Source organism: Saccopteryx leptura, chromosome 2 (genome assembly GCF_036850995.1).
Source record: "Saccopteryx leptura isolate mSacLep1 chromosome 2, mSacLep1_pri_phased_curated, whole genome shotgun sequence".
Classification (NCBI taxonomy): Eukaryota; Metazoa; Chordata; class Mammalia; order Chiroptera; family Emballonuridae; genus Saccopteryx; species Saccopteryx leptura.
Genome location: NC_089504.1, coordinates 64351874 through 64372512, shown reverse-complemented (window position 1 = coordinate 64372512; position 20639 = coordinate 64351874). Strand labels below are relative to the sequence as shown.

Sequence of the window (20639 nt, the reverse complement as noted above, 5' to 3'; positions counted from 1 at the left end):
TGGGCACCTCCTGTCCCAGTCAAGTTGACACATGAAATTATCATAGTTGCTATGATCAGCTTGGCTGGTGTTACTGTTTCTGTTCAAATTGCTTTAACATTAATTCTCTACCTTCTTCCCTTTCTCTCTTCCTCCTGTCACTTCCTTTTCTGTTGTTTTTGTTTTTGAATTTCTAAAGGTTTTCCAAGGACTCTTCCTCAGGCAGAAGCCCTGGATAGAGCTTATCAAATAGACACAGTGATTAATCTGAATGTGCCCTTTGAGGTCATTAAGCAACGCCTCACTGCTCGCTGGATTCATCCAGCCAGCGGCAGAGTCTACAACATTGAATTCAACCCTCCCAAAACTGTGGTGAGTACTTGTGGTGCAACTGGCCTTCCACAGAGCAGTCTCCAAGACCTCTTACTCTCATAGACAGTTTTATGACCTTGGAAATCCTGCCTGACCAAAACTCCTGATGGTATAGATTAAGGTTATTTGGTGTAGTCTTTGGTCCACTCAGATTGTTAGTAAAGGCATCCCCAGGAATAACGGGTTTGTTATTCCTTCAAAAGCATTTATTGATTTTCTACTCTGCCAGGAAGTGTGTTAGGAGTGGGGGAAATAGGGATTAGTGACACCTTGGTTTATTTAGGGCTTGCAGTTGAGAGTCCCAGTTTGTGGCTAATTCTTTTATATATAAGGCCTACCGGAAAGTTCTGTCCGTTTTTGGAATAAAACAAAATACAACTTTTTCTTACCGTCAATAAACTTTATTAAATAATATAATTGTCATTATTATTAATGATTTCTTGCCAGCGTGAGGGCAATTTGTATATCCCATTTTTGAAAAATGTTTTATCTTTTGATGTGAAAAATTGAACCAGTGCTTATTTGATATCTTCTTCATTTTTGAATTTTTTGCCCTTCAAAAAATTTTGTAAGGACAAAAACAAGTGATAGTCAAAGGGTGCTAAGTCCGAGGAATAAGGTGGATGCGACAGACATGCTTCTGTAGCATTTCTTCCTTGTTGAAATTTGTAAAAATTACAGTGGCATAAATGAACTTTATCAATAGCCATGGTACACTATTGCTTCACACATAAGACTAATGTGAATCAACTTTGTTTTAGTTAATTTGCTATGTCAGTATGTATACATTAAGTGATAAAAATAGAGAGGCACACATGCGCCAAATAAACATGTGCTTACATGTCGAAACTTGTGATAGAAACGGACAGAACTTTCCGGTAGACCTTATATATAATTAGATTATATATATATAGATTATTTATATAGATATAGATATATATTATAGATATAGATATAGATATAGATATAGATATATAGATATAGATATATGCAGAGGACAAAGTGTAGAAAAGAAAATTTATTGCAAATACCTGGGTGCAAGTGAGCTGAGTCTGATAAGGGGGTCAGTGCTGGACAGGGGTGAGAGGGTTAGTTTTACACTCTGCTGCCACCCTCTGGCAATTTCTGTTGATGCTGGTTACCAGGCCTCTGGTCCGGGCTTGTATTCTGTTTCAGTCCTTGCCCCCATTGGTAATGGGATCCTTCTGCTGTTTTGCCTCCTGCCCCTGTTGGTAATGGGCTCCTGTTTGGTCAACTTAAAGATTAAGTACAGTTCATCATGTACTGACTGAGGGAGGGTTGGGAGGGGGCATTTTTGAGCCCTGAAGATACATTTTTCCCTACCAATATCAAGTAGTGATATTGGTAGGGAAAAATAAGAACATCCAAACCTGTAGAGAATTTCTATACAAATTTGAGCCAGACAGAGGTACTCCTGGAAGCAAGATCTCAACAGACTGAAAGAAATGCTCCCTAGAAAGGCAGTTTGCAGCTTCTTTTATTCATTTTGAATTAAGGAAGGGAATATAAGGAAATTACATGAAGGAGGGAAATTACAGCAAGGCAGGGACTGAATTACAAGATAGTTAAGATTATGTACTCTCTTGAGGGTGGCTTCTGAGGGGTCTGAAAAGAGGCATTTCAAATTTATGTTAACGTAGATGCACAGAAACAACGGACAGGGCTTAAGGCAAAGATAAAACTTTTACTAAGAAGTTATAGGCCCTGTTGGCTCAGTGGTAGAACATCAGCCCAGAGTGTGGAAGTCCCAGGTTCGATTCCCAGTCAGGGCACACAGGAGAAGCGCCCATATGCTTCTCCACCCCTCCCACTCTCTCTCTTCCCCTCCTGTAGCCATGGCTCAAGTGGTTTGAGCAAAAATTGACCTCGGTGCTGAGGATGGCTCCATGGCCTCACCTCAGATGCTAGAAAATAGCTCAGTTGCTGAACAACAGAGCAGTAGCCCAGAAGGGCAGAAAATCTCCTGGTAGGGGGCTTGCCAGGTGGATCCTGGTTGGGGTGCATGGGGGAGTCTGTCTCTACCTCCCTGTCTCTCACTTAAATAAATAAATAAATAAATAAATAAATAAATAAATAAAAGGCCTGACCAGGCGGTGGCGCAGTGGATAGAGCATCGGACTGGGATGCAGAAGACCCAGGTTCAAGACCCTGAGGTCACCAGCTTTAGCGCGAGCTGGTTTGAGCAAAGCTCACCAGCTTGGACCCAAGGTCGCTGGCTTGAGCAAGGAGTTACTTGGTCTGCTGAAGGCCCACGGTCAAGGCACATGAGAAAGCAATCAATGAACAACTAAAGTGTTGCAACGAAAAACTGATGATTGATGCTTCTCATCTCTCTCTGTTCCTGTCTGTCCCTATCTATCCCTCTCTCTGACTCTCTCTGTCTGTATAAAATATAAATAAATAAATAAATGATCGAATGAATGAATGAATAAATAAATGAATGAATGAATGAATGTTATGACCTGCCCAGTTAGGAATTTATCATCCGGTCACCTTGTGAGCTTACTTTCTGTAGAACCCTATTTTTGTTCACAATATGAAATTATTTAGAAGCTGCTTAGAAAACCTTCTCCTCTGAGGAGAAGGTAACTGACACTATAGAAATGATCCTGGGGTCTTATGGCTCTGTGTTGCAATGATCTGGGTTTGGATTTGCTTCCGTTTGTTTAAAAACACATTGCGTGCTTGGTATTTGCATAGAGAAGGTATCTGTTTTAAAATCATATAACTGTTTATAAAACTAAGATGTTTGATACTAGCCTATTCTAACCCCCGTTAGGGCATTGATGACCTGACTGGAGAGCCTCTTGTGCAGCGTGAGGATGACAGACCAGATACGGTTGTCAAGAGACTGAAGGCTTACGAAGCTCAGACAGAGCCAGTCTTGGAATATTACCAGTGAGTTTGTCACTTTTCAGGACTTCTCTTGTATGATGTCCATGCTTTACTGAAATGCTAAAACATCAGAAGATCCAATTCAAATTGATTTAGACAATAAAGGAGATTTATTAGCACATGTAATAAAGAAGTCCAGACAGTGGGTTGGGCTTCAGTCACCCCTCGGTTTGATCAGAGTTTTGCCATTTTCTCAACTTTGTATTGATTTGTCCTCAGACTTCCTACATAGTTGCAGACAGATGCCAGGAACAGCCCTTTCATGAAAGGATGAGAAATTACCTTTCCCACAGTGAACAAAAGCCCGAGTATCATGCAGACTGAACCTACTAGAATAGTCACTGTGGTCAGAGAATACCCTGCACTAACTGTTGTAGGCCTAGGTTACTGCCCATTCCTAAGTCACTGGGATGGGAATGATTACATTGATTGGTCCACACCTGGAGCTGGGAGTGGGTCAGTCTCACCCATATTCTGCTGTCTGATGGGGGAAGGGTTGGAATGAATGCAGGTGACGCAAACCCAACAATGTCCACTACCTGTGCCAATAGGGCAGAAGACTAAAATGGCAACTAATCCTCAGATCATTTATTTGGCTAATCGTCTTTAAAAGCTTATATTCTAACATAGCTTTGTCTGCTCTTCAGGGAATTCCACAAAAAATATGAGATCTATACTCAATATTTGACTCAAGCTAAAAAGCAATCCAGTTTCCTTCTCACCTTTTCCCTCTCCTTACAGAGAATTTGATCACAACCCTATCCTTTTATTCATTCACTTACTGAACGATGATAGTGTCAAGATAGGACAGTTTTGTGGTTAGGGCACAGACTCCGGAGCCGACTGCCTAATTTCAAATCCCAGCTCACCATTTATTAACTTGGCCTTAATCTGTTTTCTCCTCTGTACAAGGGGGGGGGGGGTGAAGAGAGGGTTGAAAGATTGAGTTAATATGCATAACTCTTAGAATTGTTTGTGACTCATAGTAACCACTTTATAATCATCAGCTATTATTATTGTTGTTGTAATAGAATAAGTGTGTAGTGAAACTAAAGCAGTAGTCTTCAAACTGTTGTAATAGTTATTTCTGGAATGTGAAATTATAAGGGAGTTGGCAATTCACTTTCTACAGTAGCTGTTACTATAATCGTATGATCTGTGTGATGAGCTGGCTCTGCAGATTGCCAGTGCTATGGCCCCTGGGCAAGGGATTTAACCTCTGTGCCATAGAATTTTTCATTTGTAAAATCAGAGCAGTATTAAGTAGTACCTACTTTTTATAGGGGTTATTAAGGAAATTAAGGGAGAGAATCCATGAAAAGACTCACAACAGCCCTGGCACTATTAAATCACTCAGTGTTAGCTATTATTTACTCTGTGGACACTGTGCTAGGTTCTTGATCCACATAGGCAGGGAGACCCAGTCCCTGCCAAACTGCAGGAAACTCACCTTCTATCTGAGGGTAAAGCAGAGGGCTAGGTAAACAATATTTATCATAAAATGTGTTTATACCAATCAGGAACTAATTCACACTTGTCTGAGCAAAAGGGAAATTTACTGGTCATGTAACTAAAATGTCCAAAGGTAGATGCTGGTTGCAGTTGTTCAATGTCATCAGGCCGCATCACTCTCAGCTCCATTTTCCTGTGTGGGCTTCAATCTCAAGTGGACTCTCCCCGTGTAAGTCCCTCAACACTCCAGCTTATCTCGCCTACCTTCTACCAATTCAGCTACCAACAGCAGAAAAGACAGCCTCTGCCAGCAGAAGTCCTAGAGCCAGCACTGATTAGCTCATTGTGTTCATCCTTGAAGCTGGGAAATGGGACAGTCCCACTGGAATCTATCTCATGGACCCAGTTTCTCATGGTGAAGAAGTTGTTTCCCAAAAGCAGTTTGTTATTCACTTTAAAATAATCAGATGGGAGGCCTTGGCCAGTTGGCTCAGTGGTAGAGTGTCGGCCTGGCGTGCGGAAGTCCCAGGTTCAATTCCTGGCCAGGGCACACAGGAGAAGCGCCCATCTGCTTCTCCACCCCTCCCCCTCTCCTTCCTCTCTGTCTCTCTCTTCCCCTCCCGCGCCGAGGCTCCATTGGAGCAAAAGATGGCCCCAGCGCTGGGGATGGCTCCTTGGCCTCTGCCCCAGGCGCTAGAGTGGCTCTGGTCGCGACAGAGCGAAGCCCCGGATGGGCAGAGCATCGCCCCCTGGTGGGCGTGCCGGGTGGATCCCGGTCGGGCGCATGCGGGAGTCTGTCTGACTGCCTCCCCGTTTCCAGCTTCAGAAAGATACAAAAAAAACCCCAAACAAACAAACAAACAAACAAAAACCCCTTTCCTTTCTCCTCCCAACACACAAAAAAGATGTCCCAACCCCAAAATAACCCCTTTCCCCCCCTTAAAAAATAAGAAAAATAAAGAAAAATTAAAATAACCAGATGGGAGAGTGCACTGTTGTTGGACTGATAACAACACTGTAAGGCTATTAATAGAGGTAATCAAGTGCAATCGAACTAACTCTGTCAAAATTGTGGGAAGGGAAGTTGGGGAAGGCTGCAAATATGAAGGCTACAACCTGGGTCCCTATCTTAGGAGATACCCTAGACTTCTTAATGCTTCTGGCTTTTGCTATTTCTTGTCATTGTTTGAAGCTTTTCCTTCCAAACTCCAGCATGTAGCACTAGGGCTGAACTAACACACACACTCCTTCTCTCTTCTCTTCTTTCTCTCTCTCTCTCTCTCTCTCTCTTTCCCACTCTCTCTCTCCCACTCTCTCTCTCTCTCTCCCTCTCCCTCTCTCCCTCTCTCTCGTGCATGCCTGCACCTTTCTCCTCCCACTGTTCTTCCCCTCCAGGCACCATACCTTTTCCCTTTCTTTCTCATAAGTTCCAAGAGCCCTTCTGCCTCTGGAACTTGTTTCTTGAGCCTGCATAGCCCAGCTGGCTCAGTTCTGTTACTTCTGTAACTTTCTAAAGGAACGTTATTATAATTTGAATTCCTAGCTCTGAATTCTTTCTTTGCTGAACTCAAGAACTGAGGTCCAACTTTGCTAGTAACTGGTGCCATTTTACCACCAACATTGCTGGTAACAGTAACCCACTCAGTACAAAATTCTTAAAAAGAGTAACTGAAAATTCTCATGATGATTGTATTAGTTCTCCATTGCCACTGTATCAAATTATCACAAATTTAATGGCTCAAAACAATACAAATTTATCTTATAGTTTCTGAGGTCAGAAATCTGAATTCAGTTTCCCTGGTTAAAATCTTATCAGCATGCCTACTCCTTGTCTTTTGTAGGCTGTAGAGGCCACAAGCATCTTTGGCTCATGGCCCTTTCCTTCATCTTCAAATACAAAAAAAACAAAACAAGCAAAGAAACTAGGGTTGGACTTAACCAAAAATTCAAAGTAATATTTACAACAAGCTTAGTGATAGTCAGCATTCTTATTTTAAAATATTGACAGCTGTATTGTTGCTTTTAAAACTTTCAGCCCTGGCTGGTAGCTCATTTGGTTAGAGTGCTGTCCCAGTACACCAATGCGTGGGTGGGTTCAATCCCTGGTCAGGGCACATACAAGAATCAACCAATGGGCCCTGGCCAGTTGGCTCAGTGGATAGAGTGTTGGCCCAGTGTGCAGAGTTTGATCCCTGGTCAGGGCATACATGAGAAGTGACCATCTGCTTCTCTTTCCCTCCCCCTGCCCTCTCTCTTTTCCCCTCTTGAAGCCAGTGGTTCAATTTTTCCAATTGTTAGCCACAGACACTGAAGTATATATATATATATAGCTCAGTTGATTTGAGCTGATATCATCCCAGACCCCCAGATGGAGGTTGCCAGGTGGATCCCAGTCAGGCACATGTGGGAGTCTCTCTCACTATCTCCCCTCTTCTCACTTAAAAAAAAAATGAATCAACCAATGAATGCATCAATAAGTGGAACAACAAAAATTGGTGTTTCTCACCTGACCAGGCAGTGGCGCAGTGGACAGAGCATCGGACTGGGATGCGGAAGGACCCAGGTTCGAGACCCTGAGGTCACCAGCTTGAGTGCGGGCCCATCTGGTTTGAGCAAAGTTCACCAGCTTGGACCCAAGGTCGCTGGCTCCAGCAATGGGTTGCTCGGTCTGCTAAAAGGCCCGTGGTCAAGACACATGTGAGAAAGCAATCAATGAACAACTAAGGTTTTGCAACGCGCAATGAAAAACTAATGATTGATGCTTCTCATCTCTCTCCGTTCCTGTCTGTCTGTCCCTGTCTATCCCTCTCTCTGTCTCTGTAAAAAAATAAACAAATAAATAAATAAAATTAAAAAAAAAATTGGTGTTTCTCTACCTACTCCCGCTTCCTGTCTCTAAAAATCAATTAAAAAAAAAACACCTCTTTCAGCTGCAGACATTGATAGCGTAATTAGACCTGTGTTTATAAACATCACATTCTTACTCTTTACAGGACCAAATAGTTGAAGCAGGTTTTATTATAAATACGTAAGTTAAAATTTGTCCAAAATATAGCTGGAGGATTGACTGGGTGCCTATAGTGGTACCCTGCCCTCAGTAATTAGCTCACTGTGACACTGGTTTGACTTTAAAATGTATCTTCTAGCAGGGGTAGTCAATCTTTTTTTTTTTTTTTTTTTTTTTTTTTTTACAGAGACAGAGAGAGAGTCAGAGTGAGGGATAGACAGGGACAGACAGACAGGAACGGAGAGATGAGAAGCATCAATCATTAGTTTTTCGTTGCGCATTGCAACACCTTAATTGTTCATTGATTGCTTTCTTATGTGCCTTGACTATGGGCCTTCAGCAGACTAAGTAACCCCTTGCTTGAGCCAGCGACCTTGGGCTCAAGCTGGTGAGCTTTTGCTCAAACCAGATGAGCCCGCGCTAAGCTGGCAACCTCGGGGTCTCGAACCTGGGTCCTCAGCATCCCAGTCCAACGCTCTATCCACTGCGCCACCGCCTGGTCAGGCAGTAGTCAATCTTTTTATACCTACCGCCCACTTTTGTATCTCTGATAATAGTAAAATTTTCTAACCGCCCACCGGTTCCACAGTAATGGTCATTTATAAAGTAGGGGAGTAACTTGACTTTATAAAATTTATAAAGCAGAGTTACAGCAAGTTGAAGCATATAATAATAATTACTTACCAAGTACTTTATATGTTGGATTTTTGCTGTTTGGCAGAATAATTTTTTATAAAACAACTTACTATAGTTAAATCTATCTTTTTATTTATACTTTGGTTGCTCCGCTACCACCCACCATGAAAGCTGGAATGCCCACTAGTGAGCAGTAGGGACCAGGTTGACTACCACTGGTTTAGTACACAGGTCGCAGAGGCAACGACAGAGCCCATTTTTGAAAGAATAAACGGGAGTTCCTCAGTTGCTCTTACACAGTCTCTAAGCCCGTGTGTATGAGTTGGTTGGAGGAGGAGGGTAAGCAAGAGCAGTATCTGTGGAGGGAACCTGTGTGTTTTGAAAAGCAACCCCAGGATTCTGATTCTCCTCACCATTCTGCCCCCCAGAAAACAGGAGTAAATGGACTTTGGTTGCTGGTCTGATGACTAGTCAGACAAATCTACCTGGGGAGAAATGGAGAAACACAATAAAAACAATGCCTTTATTTCCCTTCCCCTAAAATTCACAAGAGTAGCATAGAGGAAAAAATAAACCTAGGTGAAAAGAAGGAAGCACAATCAAATGTTAGGAAGCTGTTTTGCAAATGGGTAGTGTAAGGTATTTTTCCCTGCCGAGAAGGAAGGAATGGGCCGGAGCCGCAAAGTGTGGAATAAGTAAACGGCTTTATTGAGTACAGAGCGCACATCCCGCCCGGCAAGGTTCCCTGGCCCCAAGGAAAGAAAGATGGAGGAGAGACGGAGGTCAGGGAAGTTGCAAAGATTAAACCGCGTGGAAGATATTTAAAGGGTCCCTCTAGGGAAGTGGAGCTACTATGACGTGGTAAAATTTCACTGGCTGGCAGACGATCACTTCTTTCCAAATGGTTCCTGGGAAGCTTCCTTTGGCGGGCTTGATTGTGGGCGGTCCTAGCCAAAGTGGGCGGGTCTGAGTTCCCCACATGACCATCCCTCTATCCACCGACCTTACATTCTGACCTTTTGTGTTAAATAGAAAAGGGGCACCGTTTATTCGTCTGGCTACTTCCTGCTGAATAGGGGCGTCGTGGGGAGGGGGAGATCAGAAGGTGGTGGCTTTGAGGCGTGTCAGGAGGGACATCTGTGTGGTTGTGACTGGAGAAACTTCACGGATACGGTCCTGTAAGGATTTTAAAAAAAAGAGAGGAGTAATAGGGAATTTGCAGGGTCCAGCCTTTTGGTGAGCTGGAGATGGATGGAGTCCAGTGGTTTCAACTGCCAGTGGTCCTGTAAGGAGGCAAGCTTGAGGCAGAACTGCATGTCAGGAGTGGCGTAAAAAGGGAAAAGGAAGAGGGTCCCATCCATTCCCATAACCGAAACCTGTGAGGGAACTAGAGGTCCAGAGTATGAAGCAAAAACAGAGAAGGCAGCCCCCACGTCCACAAGAAATGAGATGGACTTACCCACTTGTTGCAGAACCCTGGGTTCTCCGAGTCCAGGCTGTGTCCTAGGAGTTCGAGCGATGCACCCACCTGGCTGGATTGGCCTTCCCATTTGGGCAGCTTGTCCTCCACGTAGAGGCGCTGAGGAAAAAACCTGTTGCCCAAAGGGGCAATCACTCCGCCAGTGACTGGGCTGCTTGCAGTCAGGGCAGGGCTCAGTGGGCAGCCGTGGGCAGGGGCCCTGCCGAGATCAGTGGTCCTGCTTGCCACACTTAAAGCAAGCTGCTGGTGGCTCTGCTGGTCTCAGGGTTGCCACAAGAGTTTGGGTTTGGAGCGTTACTTTCTGCTGCATGGGGGGGGGGGGGCCTGGCAAACAGCCTTGGCCTGTTTTTACTAGTTGGGACCATTAAAAACTTTAAATGCCATGTTCACAGGTTCCGGATAGGGGTTTGAGGGTTTGGGAATAAGAGGAGGGGTGTTCATGCGGAGCCCAGCATCCAGATCTTGCAGGAAACGCTGTAGCCAAAGGCAAGACAGGGCAGAAACTTCCTGCAAGAAAATTGGAGTTGGACGTCCTGAAAACCGGTGTAAGAGCCAATGCCAGGCTGAGAATGGCCTGACGGAGGCGGGACTAGAGAACACAGTGAAGGGAGGAGCCCCTGGCCAGCAGGGGAGGAAAAAGAGATGGTAGTGGTGAATAAGAAACAGGTTTTTGCGAAGGGAGGGGAGGAGGCTCTCAGAGGGAAGAGAGAGTTTGGAGTCCGTGGAGAAGGAAAGATTAGGAGTGGAGGTTTTAGGTGAGGTTTCTCTGGGCAGAAAAAGGCCCGCGCGGTGGAACAGGCGGCACAGAGATTAAGGACAGGTGCACGAATAATTAGAGGCCGTGAATGTAAGAGATCTCCAATCAGTTCCCAGCTTTTTTGGCGATAAATTGGTGAGGGTGTTAACACCGAAAGTCCCTTCAGGAGGCTAATTGAGTGGGTTCTGTGGCCTGGCCACAGTGGAGAAGAACAGTTTCTTCTTCCTTAGGGAGGGAGATTCCTGTGCCCCAACAGCCGCACTCAGTTCTCGGAGTGGTCAGACTTGAGCATTAGCGTCCTAAAAACTCAAGGTTCAGCCACGGACGAAAGTGGATGTGCTTGGGGACAAGCACATGCACTCGGACGGACGGAAAAGACTTCCCTGACGTAGCTACGGTTTCGGACAGGGCATCTCGGAGGAAAGAACCGAGAGGAATGCTGGAGGCAGGGGACTTACCGCCCTGTGCGCCGAAGTGGGTGTAAGTCGGAGATCCTGATTCTTTCTCAGAGGGGAGGGGAAAGGAGGGTCCTTGCGGACTTCTAACTCCTTCCGGGTTTTCGGCACCAAAATGTAAGGTATTTTTCCCCGCCGAGAAGGAAGAGGCTAGAGCCACAAAGTGTGGAATAGCAGACGGCTTTATTGGATACAGAGCGCACATCCCGCCCGGCGAGGTTCCCTGGCCCCGAGGAAAGAAAGATGGAGGAGAGATGGAGGTCAGGGAAGTTGCAAAGATTAAACTGCATGGGAGATATTTAAAGGGTCCCTCTAGGGAAGTGGAGCTACTATGACGACGTGAAATTTCACTGGCTGGCAGATGATCGCTTCTTTCCAAATGGTTCCTGGGAAGCTTCCTTTGGCAGGCTTGATTGTGAGCAGTCCTAGCCAAAGTTCACGGGCCTGAGTTCCCCACGTGACCATCCCCCTATCCACCGACCTTACAGGTAGTAGACAACGAAAGCCAAGGGGTGTACTGATGTCTGGCAGGCCTTGTGTTCAAAAACCTTGGTGATTTGAGCTTTACATGTATAACACACAGTTTTATCAGCAATATAAGGAACTTGAGCTTTAGAAAGGATTAAATGAACTATTACATGTTGTTGGGCAAATGAGTTTATAAAATTTGTATTTATTTAGTTTGCTCACTTTTGTTGTTAGAAAACGGTGCTGGACAGCCACGTGTGTGCTTGCCATCAGAGCAGGGCAGCAGATTGCAAATTGCAGATTGCATTCCTGCCTGGGAAGGGCCATTGTTTTTCTAATATTTGCTGGAGGAAAGGTTTTCTCTCCAGAAAGTTTTGAAAAGGAGAGAGGAGAAGAGGAAAAGAGAGAAGCCATGTTTGCAGAGTGAGAGCAGAGAATGCAGAGTGCTGAGGAAGAAGCCATGTTGGCAGGGAAAGAGAAGGTGTGCAGATGGGGAACCAGAGGTGAGAGGCTTTGTGAGCCCTATGGAGACTGGTGAGGCCTTTGATTCTAGGAGAAACCAGAGAAGATTCTCCTGGTTGTGTAACTGGATAATGTGTCAGGGCTTTGTGAGCTCTGAATGAAGAAGGAAGTGTTTTCCCTGTGTGTTTGCTCGTTGGCTGGTGTGAGACTTTAATAAAGGAATGGCCTACCGTTTTTTGGCTCCACTGTTTCTTTACTGTCTGTCCAAATTCAATGGGGACCTGCATGTGAAAGGCCGCAATGGCAGCGGCCTCTGCCATACACGTGTAAAGCAATTACAAGCTCAATAAATAATAGGTGCTACTTATTTTATTTTACTATTTTGAGAGAAATATCAATTTGTTGTTCCATATATCTATGCATTCATTGGTTGACTCTTGTATATGCCCTACTGGGATTGAACTTGCAACCTTGATGTATTGGGATGATCCTCTAACCAACTGAGGTATCCAGCCAGGGACTGGCTATTATTTTTTAAGTGACCATTTCCATAAGTCAGAGGACACAACTGACACTAAAATCCAGGTTTTCCAATGCCCAGCCAAGTGCCTTTCTCTCTTAATCACACAGACCTATACTATTGAGACCCCTAAGTCCGTATTATTGTTTTTTGTTTGTTTGTTTTTATTTTCCCAAAGTTAGAAGTGGGGAGGCAGTCAGATAGACTCCTGCATGCGCCCAACAGGGATCCACCAGGCATGTCCACCAAGGGGCGATGCTCTGCCCATCTGGGGTGTTGCTCCGTTGCAGCCGGAGCCATTCTAGCACCTGAGGCAGGGGCCATAGAGCTATCCTCAGTGCCCGGGCCAACTTTGCTCCAATGGAGCCTTGGCTGCAGGAGAGGGAGAGAGAGACAGAGAGGAAGGAGAGGGGGAAAGGTGGAGAAGCAGATGGGCACTTCTGTGTGCCTTGGCCGGAGAATTGAACTCGGGACTTCCATACGCCAGGCCAATGCTCTACCACGGAGCCAACCAGCCAGGACCCATATTATTGTTTTTTAAGAATCACTTTGAAAAAGCTTATGAGGATGACTCAGACTTGTGTTTTTTGTTTTGTCACCTTTAGGAAAAAAGGAGTGTTGGAAACATTCTCCGGAACTGAAACCAACAAGATCTGGCCCTGTGTATATGCCTTTCTACAAACAAAAGTTCCACAAATAAACCAGAAATCATCAGTTACTCCATGAAGAAAAGTACTTATTAATAATAGAATGAGCAGAAGGTCCTCATCTGTGCATTTAGAAGCTCCGTGTTCTGAGACTGACATGTATGAATTCTTTGAAAATTGTATCTTTCATTTCTGATTTTATTTTAGAAATTAAGGATGTGCCAAGTGAGTCAGATACTAAGATTCAGCATTTGAAATCATCTGGTATATTTCATCCAGGTCTTTCCTATGGGTGCTTATTTTGAAAACATTAGAGATGTCTTAACGAAACTTTTGAAAAATCATTTAGAGATTAAAAGAGAAATTGGTAGTAATCTAACTTTTGTTCAAAGAGTAAGTGGTTGATAAAGTTTACTTATTTTTCTAGAGAAGTAAAAAAAAAAATTCCACGTCATTTGGGAAAAGTATCGCATCAGAGGCTTTTGCTTAGGCTGATGTCAAAAAAACCTTATCTAGCACTGTGGTACATGGTTTTGTGGTACACTAGTTCTATAAAATCCCAGAAAAAAAGCAACTGGATTTCAGTTGAATGATGCAAATTCACTGCTGCCTCTACACTAAGAAATTTATAAGCTAGCCATATGTGTTGTATTTATTTTGTTGTTAAATGGACCTTCAGGTTACTCAGAGTTTTCTAATTGCTATAAAAATTTATCAATTAGCATATAGGAAAGTACTTTCCTATATGATATTTGTTAGAAATTGACATTATAAGTCTTGCAAAAGGTCTAGAGTTGAATTTTCAAAGGAAAATGTAAAGACATGTTTTCACACGTTACTTGGGTTAACAGATATACTTTTGGATCTACTTGTAGTTTATCTTTTAGATCAAAATGTAAGATTTACCTTGATGGGTAACATTAAAATAGAAAAACAATAATAAAAAGAAATCCATGGCACTAGGTAAAGTAAGCATGTTTTGTCATTAGGAAATAGATTAGGTTTGCTTGGGGAAAATTCCCTTGACAAATACAGCTACCATAATTAGTAAACAGGTTTAGCAATGAAAAGGATTTATAAGCCAGGTTAAAAAGGACCAGGAAACTAATTGAGTTCGCTGAAGAGTTTATTCCTGATCAAAGAAGTTGATACCTACTAGCATTGACTGCTGTCCTATCTTGAGGGTGAAGAACTCTGTTGTTGAATGTAACCTGAGCAGTCATTTTAAAACCAAAATGATTCCGCCTGACCAGGCGGTGGCACAGTGGATAAAGCGTAGGACTGGGATGCAGAAGGACCTAGGTTCGAGACCCTGAGGTCGCCAGCTTGAGCAAGGGCTCATCTGGCTTGAGCAAAAAGCTCACCAGCTTGGACCCAAGGTCGCTGGCTTGAGCAAGGGGTTACTCGGTCTGCTGAAGGCCTACGGTCAAGGCACATATGAGAAGGCAATCAATGAACAACTAAGGTGTCGCAAAGAAAAACTGATGATTGATGCTTCTCATCTCTCTCTGTTACTGTCTGTCTGTCTCTATCTATCCCTTTGACACTCTCTCTGTCCCTGTAAAAAACAAACAAAAAAAACCCCAAAATGATTCCTCAGTAGGGCAATAGGGTGCATGCTTATGTACTGTGGCCTGGTAGAAAGAGTAGAGCAAGATGAGAAGTGGAGAAACCTGACTGTATCTTCAGTGGCATACTTACTCTTACTTGGTGCCAAATCAAATGAAACAAGTCCTTGTATAAGCTGTTATTAACTGCCTTTGAAAATCTGGCCCATTTTATTATTCTAGGCACTTAAAATGCAATTGCCAATAAGTGGTTCTTATGTATTTTGTGGGAGGAAAATCTCTTCCTTTCGATTTTTAAAAAAAATTCAATATGATCTTTCAAAACAGACCAATACTTTTTTAAAAGGATTACAGTAAACATTCTGTTCTTTAAAAAACTTTCTATAATTCCTTATTTGAATGTTAATGGTAGGTGCTTTCTAAAAACTTTGTGAACTACTAAACTTATAAATTATCACTAGATTATCAGGCATACCTTATATAGAATACAGTTCTGTTGTAGAACTATGGGTATCACTATCACTGGCAGTTCACAGGGCCCACTCCATTCCACATTCTGATCTGCTGCCCTGATGACTCACTGGCTTCTGAATCAGTGACAGGTTTCTAATAATTGTCTTAAAACAGTACACAGGCTGGGTTCATTTCATGTTATATATACTTTATCTCCTGATATAGTTATTGCAGCCATACTGGCCTTCTTGACACCCTTAGATTTAGAATTAAAAACAGGGGAACATGACTATGAAATTGAAGACTCTTCTTCCTAGTGACCATTACATTCCCACCTTCAAAACACTTAACTCAAAGTTTTACACATACATGCATTACACCTGCACGGCTGCTTTTTACGTCATTAACTCAAACAAAAGTAACATGCTGAGTTAATGTCACAGACAGCTCTGATGAAGATTATCATTGCTGAGGAGTGCATGTTCTAAAGAAAATGCTGTAATGACCATTATAATGATTTATGTGCCACACGGAAATATGTCTGGAGTTCAGTGCCATGGCGAGAAGCTACTATGTCTTAGTTAAAGGCTCAAGAGAACAGTACTTAAACCCATTACCCTATTTTCAGGAGTACCATAGTTATTTTGGTACATCTTTCACAAGCAGAGTATGTTATGGGAAATGGAAATTGGCAGTATCATCAGAAATTTTATTTCTCAGTTCCATTTGAAATAGGTTAAATATTGGCTTAAATTTCTGTCAGCCCATAGCTATCCACCCCACCCCAGCTATACACAATGGCATTCCAGCACAGAAAAAAATATTTTGGACACTCATACTTTGTGACAAAACTTACTTATGTTAATAATAAATCATAGTAATTACAGACAGATTAAATTGTTACTACTTGCAACCAATAGCAAGAATAAAATTGTATTTTAAAACGTTTATAAGTTGTATCTTATTGACAAAAGAAAATATTCCCAGACGTTATAAACTGCAGAAATAGTTTTACTGTCTTTGCAACCCAAGATTGAGATTTTGGAAGCTTAAAAAATTTAAGCAGTCAAAATAGTCTAGCTGTGCTTAGAGCTTCTGGGGAAGAGCCAATGTGCTTTATAGTGTTCATAACCAACTCTACATGCCCCCCCCCCCCCATCCCTTTTAGGCTCACTAGTGGTTATGTGTGTATATCTATAGCACTGAGTAAAGTTAAACTGTCATGTCAGATTGAGCTTTGGAAGAATTTTACCAAAGTGTAAATCTGGTGATGTGTCATATTTTACCAAAGGACTCTAAATAAGTGAAGAGTAAATAACATGAAGTATCATGCTGTGTAAAGAAACAGTGAAACACATGGGAATTTTTATCATTTTCCTATTTAGAAAAGATCAAACTTAAAGTCTAATTCTTTTTTTTTTTTGCAAGTCTAAGTCTTTTAAGGCTTATGAGAATGGTTGTGACTTATCAGATGGTAAACAATTCATAATCAACTTTTATTCATCTTTGTATCCCCTCCATTAGCTTACACAGTAAGCAAGTAAATATTTAGTCAATCAGCTTCTCAGACCTATGAAACAGTACATACATGTCCATTATAGATGGGAAATGATGCATAGAATTTTAAGACCCTTATACAATTTGTATGATATGGAGGCAAAACTGAAGTTAAAAAGCTTGGCTACAACTCAGACAAGTACATTTCTGTCCCACATCAACTTAATAATTGAAATACATGACAGCCCTTGAGAACAGTAAATTGACATCTTTTAAATTTTCTCTGAAAATACGCCAAGGTTAACTTCAGGAAGGAGCACTTTGTTTGAACCCACCATCAATTTAAAATAATTTTTTTTTCATTTTGTAAGAAAAACCACTTTCCTGACCAGGCGGTAGCACAGTGGATAGAGTGTTGAACTGGAATGCAGAGGGCCCAGGTCCGAGACCCCAAGGTCGCCAGCTTAAGCGTGAGCACATCTGGCTTGAGCGCAGACTCACCAGCTTGAGCGCAGGGTCGTTGGCCTGAGTATGGGATCATAGACATGACCCATGGTTGCTGGCTTGAGCCCAAAGGTTGCTGGCTTGAAGCCCAAAGTCACTGGCTTGGGCAAAGGATCACTCACTCTGCTGTAGTCTCCACCCCCACCCCTGGTCAAGACACATATGTATATGAGAAAGCAATCAATAAACAACTAGCCTGACCAGGTGGTGGCGCAGTGGATAGAGTGTCGAATTGGGATGAGGAAGGACCCAGGTTCAAGACCCCGAGGTCGCCAGCTTGAGTGCAGGCTCATCTGGTTTGAGCACAGCTCACCAGCCTGGACCCAAGGTCGCTGGCTCGAGCAAGGGGTTACTTGGTCTGCTGTAGCTCCACAGTCAAGGCACATATGAGAAAGCAATCAATGAACAACTAAGGTGTCACAACGAAAAACGAATGATTGATGCCTCTCATCTCTCTCTGTTCCTATCTGTCCTTATCTATCCCTCTGACTGTCTCTGTAAAAATAAATAAATAAAAACAACTAAGGTGCCATAACGAAGAATCGATGCTTCTCATCTCTCTCCCTTCCTGCCTGTCTGTCCCTATCTGTCTCTATCACATAAAAAAAAGGGGAAAAAAATCCACTTACTAGATTCCTGTTCTTTGGGCAACATGTTAATTCACTTTTTTTTTTTTTTTTTTTTTTGGTATTTTTCTGAAGCTGGAAACGGAGAGAGACAGACAGACTCCCGCATGCACCCGACCGGGATCCACCCAGCACGCCCACCAGGGGCGACGCTCTGCCCCTCTGGGGCGTCGCTCTGCCGCGACCAGAGCCACTCTAGCGCCTGGGGCAGAGGCCAAGGAACCATCCCCAGCGCCCGGGCCATCTTTGCTCCAATAGAGCCTTGGCTGCGGGAGGGGAAGAGAGAGACAGAGAGGAAGGAGGGGGGGTGGAGAAGCAAATGGGCGCTTCTCCTATGTGCCCTGGCCGGGAATTGAACCCGGGTCCCCCGCACGCCAGGCCGACGCTCTACCGCTGAGCTAACTGGCCAGGGCCTGTTAATTCACTTTTAAAAGGGTAATAGGAATGTTAATCTGAAAGACGACCCAATTTTCCTTAAGAGAAGATATGGATCATTAAGCTCTTTAGGCAAAATTTGAAAGAACTCATGAATGGTATCATTGGATAGAAAAGTTACTTGTCTCTCCTAGAGAGTAATTTTAAATCAGTATTATCTCTACTACCACTGATAAAATAAAAGTTGACAGGGAATAGCCTGACCTGTGGTAGCGCAGTGGATAAAGCATCAGCCTGGAACGCTGAGGTCACCGGTTCAAAACCCTGGGCTTGCCTGGTCAAGGCACATATGGGAGTTGATGCTTCCTGTTCCTCCTCCCTTCTCTCTCTCTCTCTCTCTCTCTTTCTCTCCCCCCTCTCTAAAATGAATAAAGTAAAAAAAAAAGTTAACAGGGAATAAGTGGATAGATACTTGATTTTTAAAAATCTTTATTAGAATATTAATTTTATCAAATAAAACAAGAATCCTTATTTGTCAACGATGTTTCATTCATCTGGCTCTGACTGGGTGGTTCAGTGGATAAAGCACATCCTGGTGCACCAAGAAGCAATCAATGAATGCATAACTAAATGGAATAACTAAGTGGAACAATGAGTTGATTCTCTCTCTCTCTCTCAAATTAATGGAAAAATTTAAAAAGATATTTCATTCATCTCCTTGGACTTTCCATGGTATGTGTCTAGAGAAAAATGTCCAACCTGAAATATGAATTATCCCTTTGCTTAGTTTTATTATTTTTTAAGAAACATAAAAGAGGACGTATCTCTAAATAGTAGTTCTTAGTACTAAAGAAAAAGGATGTCAATTTACTGTTCTTAGTACTAAAGTACTGCTAAATATGTAAAAATTAGTTTTTATATGCAAATTATGGCATCAGTCAGTGGCTCCTAAAGTATATATCTAATCACACTTTCACACTCAAAACAGAACACACTTCCCTTTGAAAGTAAAAATATATATATAGCTTTTTAAAAGCTCTTCAATAATACCTGTTTTAGAAAAAACACAAAACCCTTCAAGAATAGTTTACTCAGTTTGTTGATCCTTTCTCTTCTGCCACTCTACAGCCATTACTACCTCTAACATAAAGAAGGAAAAATGAAATTCAAAACAATGTGGGTGCTTGTAGGCAAATCCTGGAGAAAAGTAAAGCTTAGGAATGGAAAGTAATGGTTCAAATGTCATTTCTGTGAAATTGGGGATGTCACTCCTATCTACACTCGCTATTTGATAGAAAGGGAAAAATGAGAGCTTACTCCAGAACAGGGAAAAAAAGAAAACGGAAAAAAAAACCTTCTATAACTAGGTCATTGTTAAAAATAAATAAAATTACATGTTGATGAATACTACCATATAAATTAACCAAACATTTTATTATAGAGTATATCTTTATATCAAAAGCACAAAAGAGTTTTATTCTGAAAACCAGTAAGATTGTGGTGTATGATTCAATAATTCCAGTCCATTTCTATGGGTACTAAGTGCCTAATCACCTCAGTTAGTTAGTTAGTTAAAACAAGGTGCAAATGAGGCCATGGTTATAGGTCTGATGATCATATAGGTCCCTTAGCAATATTTGGTTTTTCAAGTTGAGACATGTATACCTAATCCCAGTTAGTCATGTTCCAAACATTTGCTACCAGTCTCAATGGGACTGAACCCAAGACTATACCCAATACAAGTCAAAGCTCATGTTCCTGTAAGTCAGAAGATTAATCTTCAAACATGTAATAAGGATAGCATAATTAGCACTGTCATCTAATTCCAAATAAAACAAACCATCAAATATCCTGGGATATTTGAAGTGAATTATATAGGAAGTAGTAAAGCTCAGAAGCATTCTATGGTAACTGAGCTATAGAGAGAAATGACAACTGTAGTAAAAGCCATTATAACCAATAAGGAATACCAAAAGCTTAGAAGTACACAACCCTACAAGATTTCTCTTGCCTTTTAAAAATGTCCTTGGGCTATATCAGAGTGAAATAAACAATGAACTATAATAAACCTAATTTTAAAAATCAGATTGTTCTTCCTGTTTGTTCTTATAGGCCTCAGAGATCCCAGACTAAGTCAAATAAAGAAATTAAGAGTGAGCTTGAAGTTGGTCTTTTAACAAAAAAAATCTGTATTAGCTTTCATCACTTTTAAAATTATATCCCTTACTATTAAAAACTCAACAGGGTAAAATCAACTTCTAAAGAATAAAGTTTTGACAATATTTAAGGGGTTAATTTAGTGTCTATATGAATTTGATATTATAGTCAAGGATTTAACTGATGGTGCCGAAAATACAAATGTAGTATTATAAGGGGAAAGACTTTTAATTTGTATCACCCAGCTTATTGAGTAGATTATCAACTACTGATTTATTGCTCTTAATGTGATAAAACACCAGATCTGA

The 20639-nt window shown here is 42.1% G+C and overlaps 1 protein-coding gene across 1 annotated transcript in view; it reads left to right on the top strand.

The window, feature by feature from the left end:
• Positions 1–17760, top strand: part of AK3 (adenylate kinase 3) — a 32815-nt gene extending 15055 nt beyond the window's left edge. Inside the window, exons 3-5 of the mRNA XM_066368108.1 lie at positions 179–351; positions 3152–3270; positions 13110–17760. Of these exons, the coding sequence (XP_066224205.1) occupies positions 179–351; positions 3152–3270; positions 13110–13230 (413 nt within the window). The 3' untranslated portion in view covers positions 13231–17760. The remainder of the gene's footprint in view (positions 1–178; positions 352–3151; positions 3271–13109) is intronic.
• The last annotated feature ends 2879 nt before the right edge of the window (positions 17761–20639 follow it).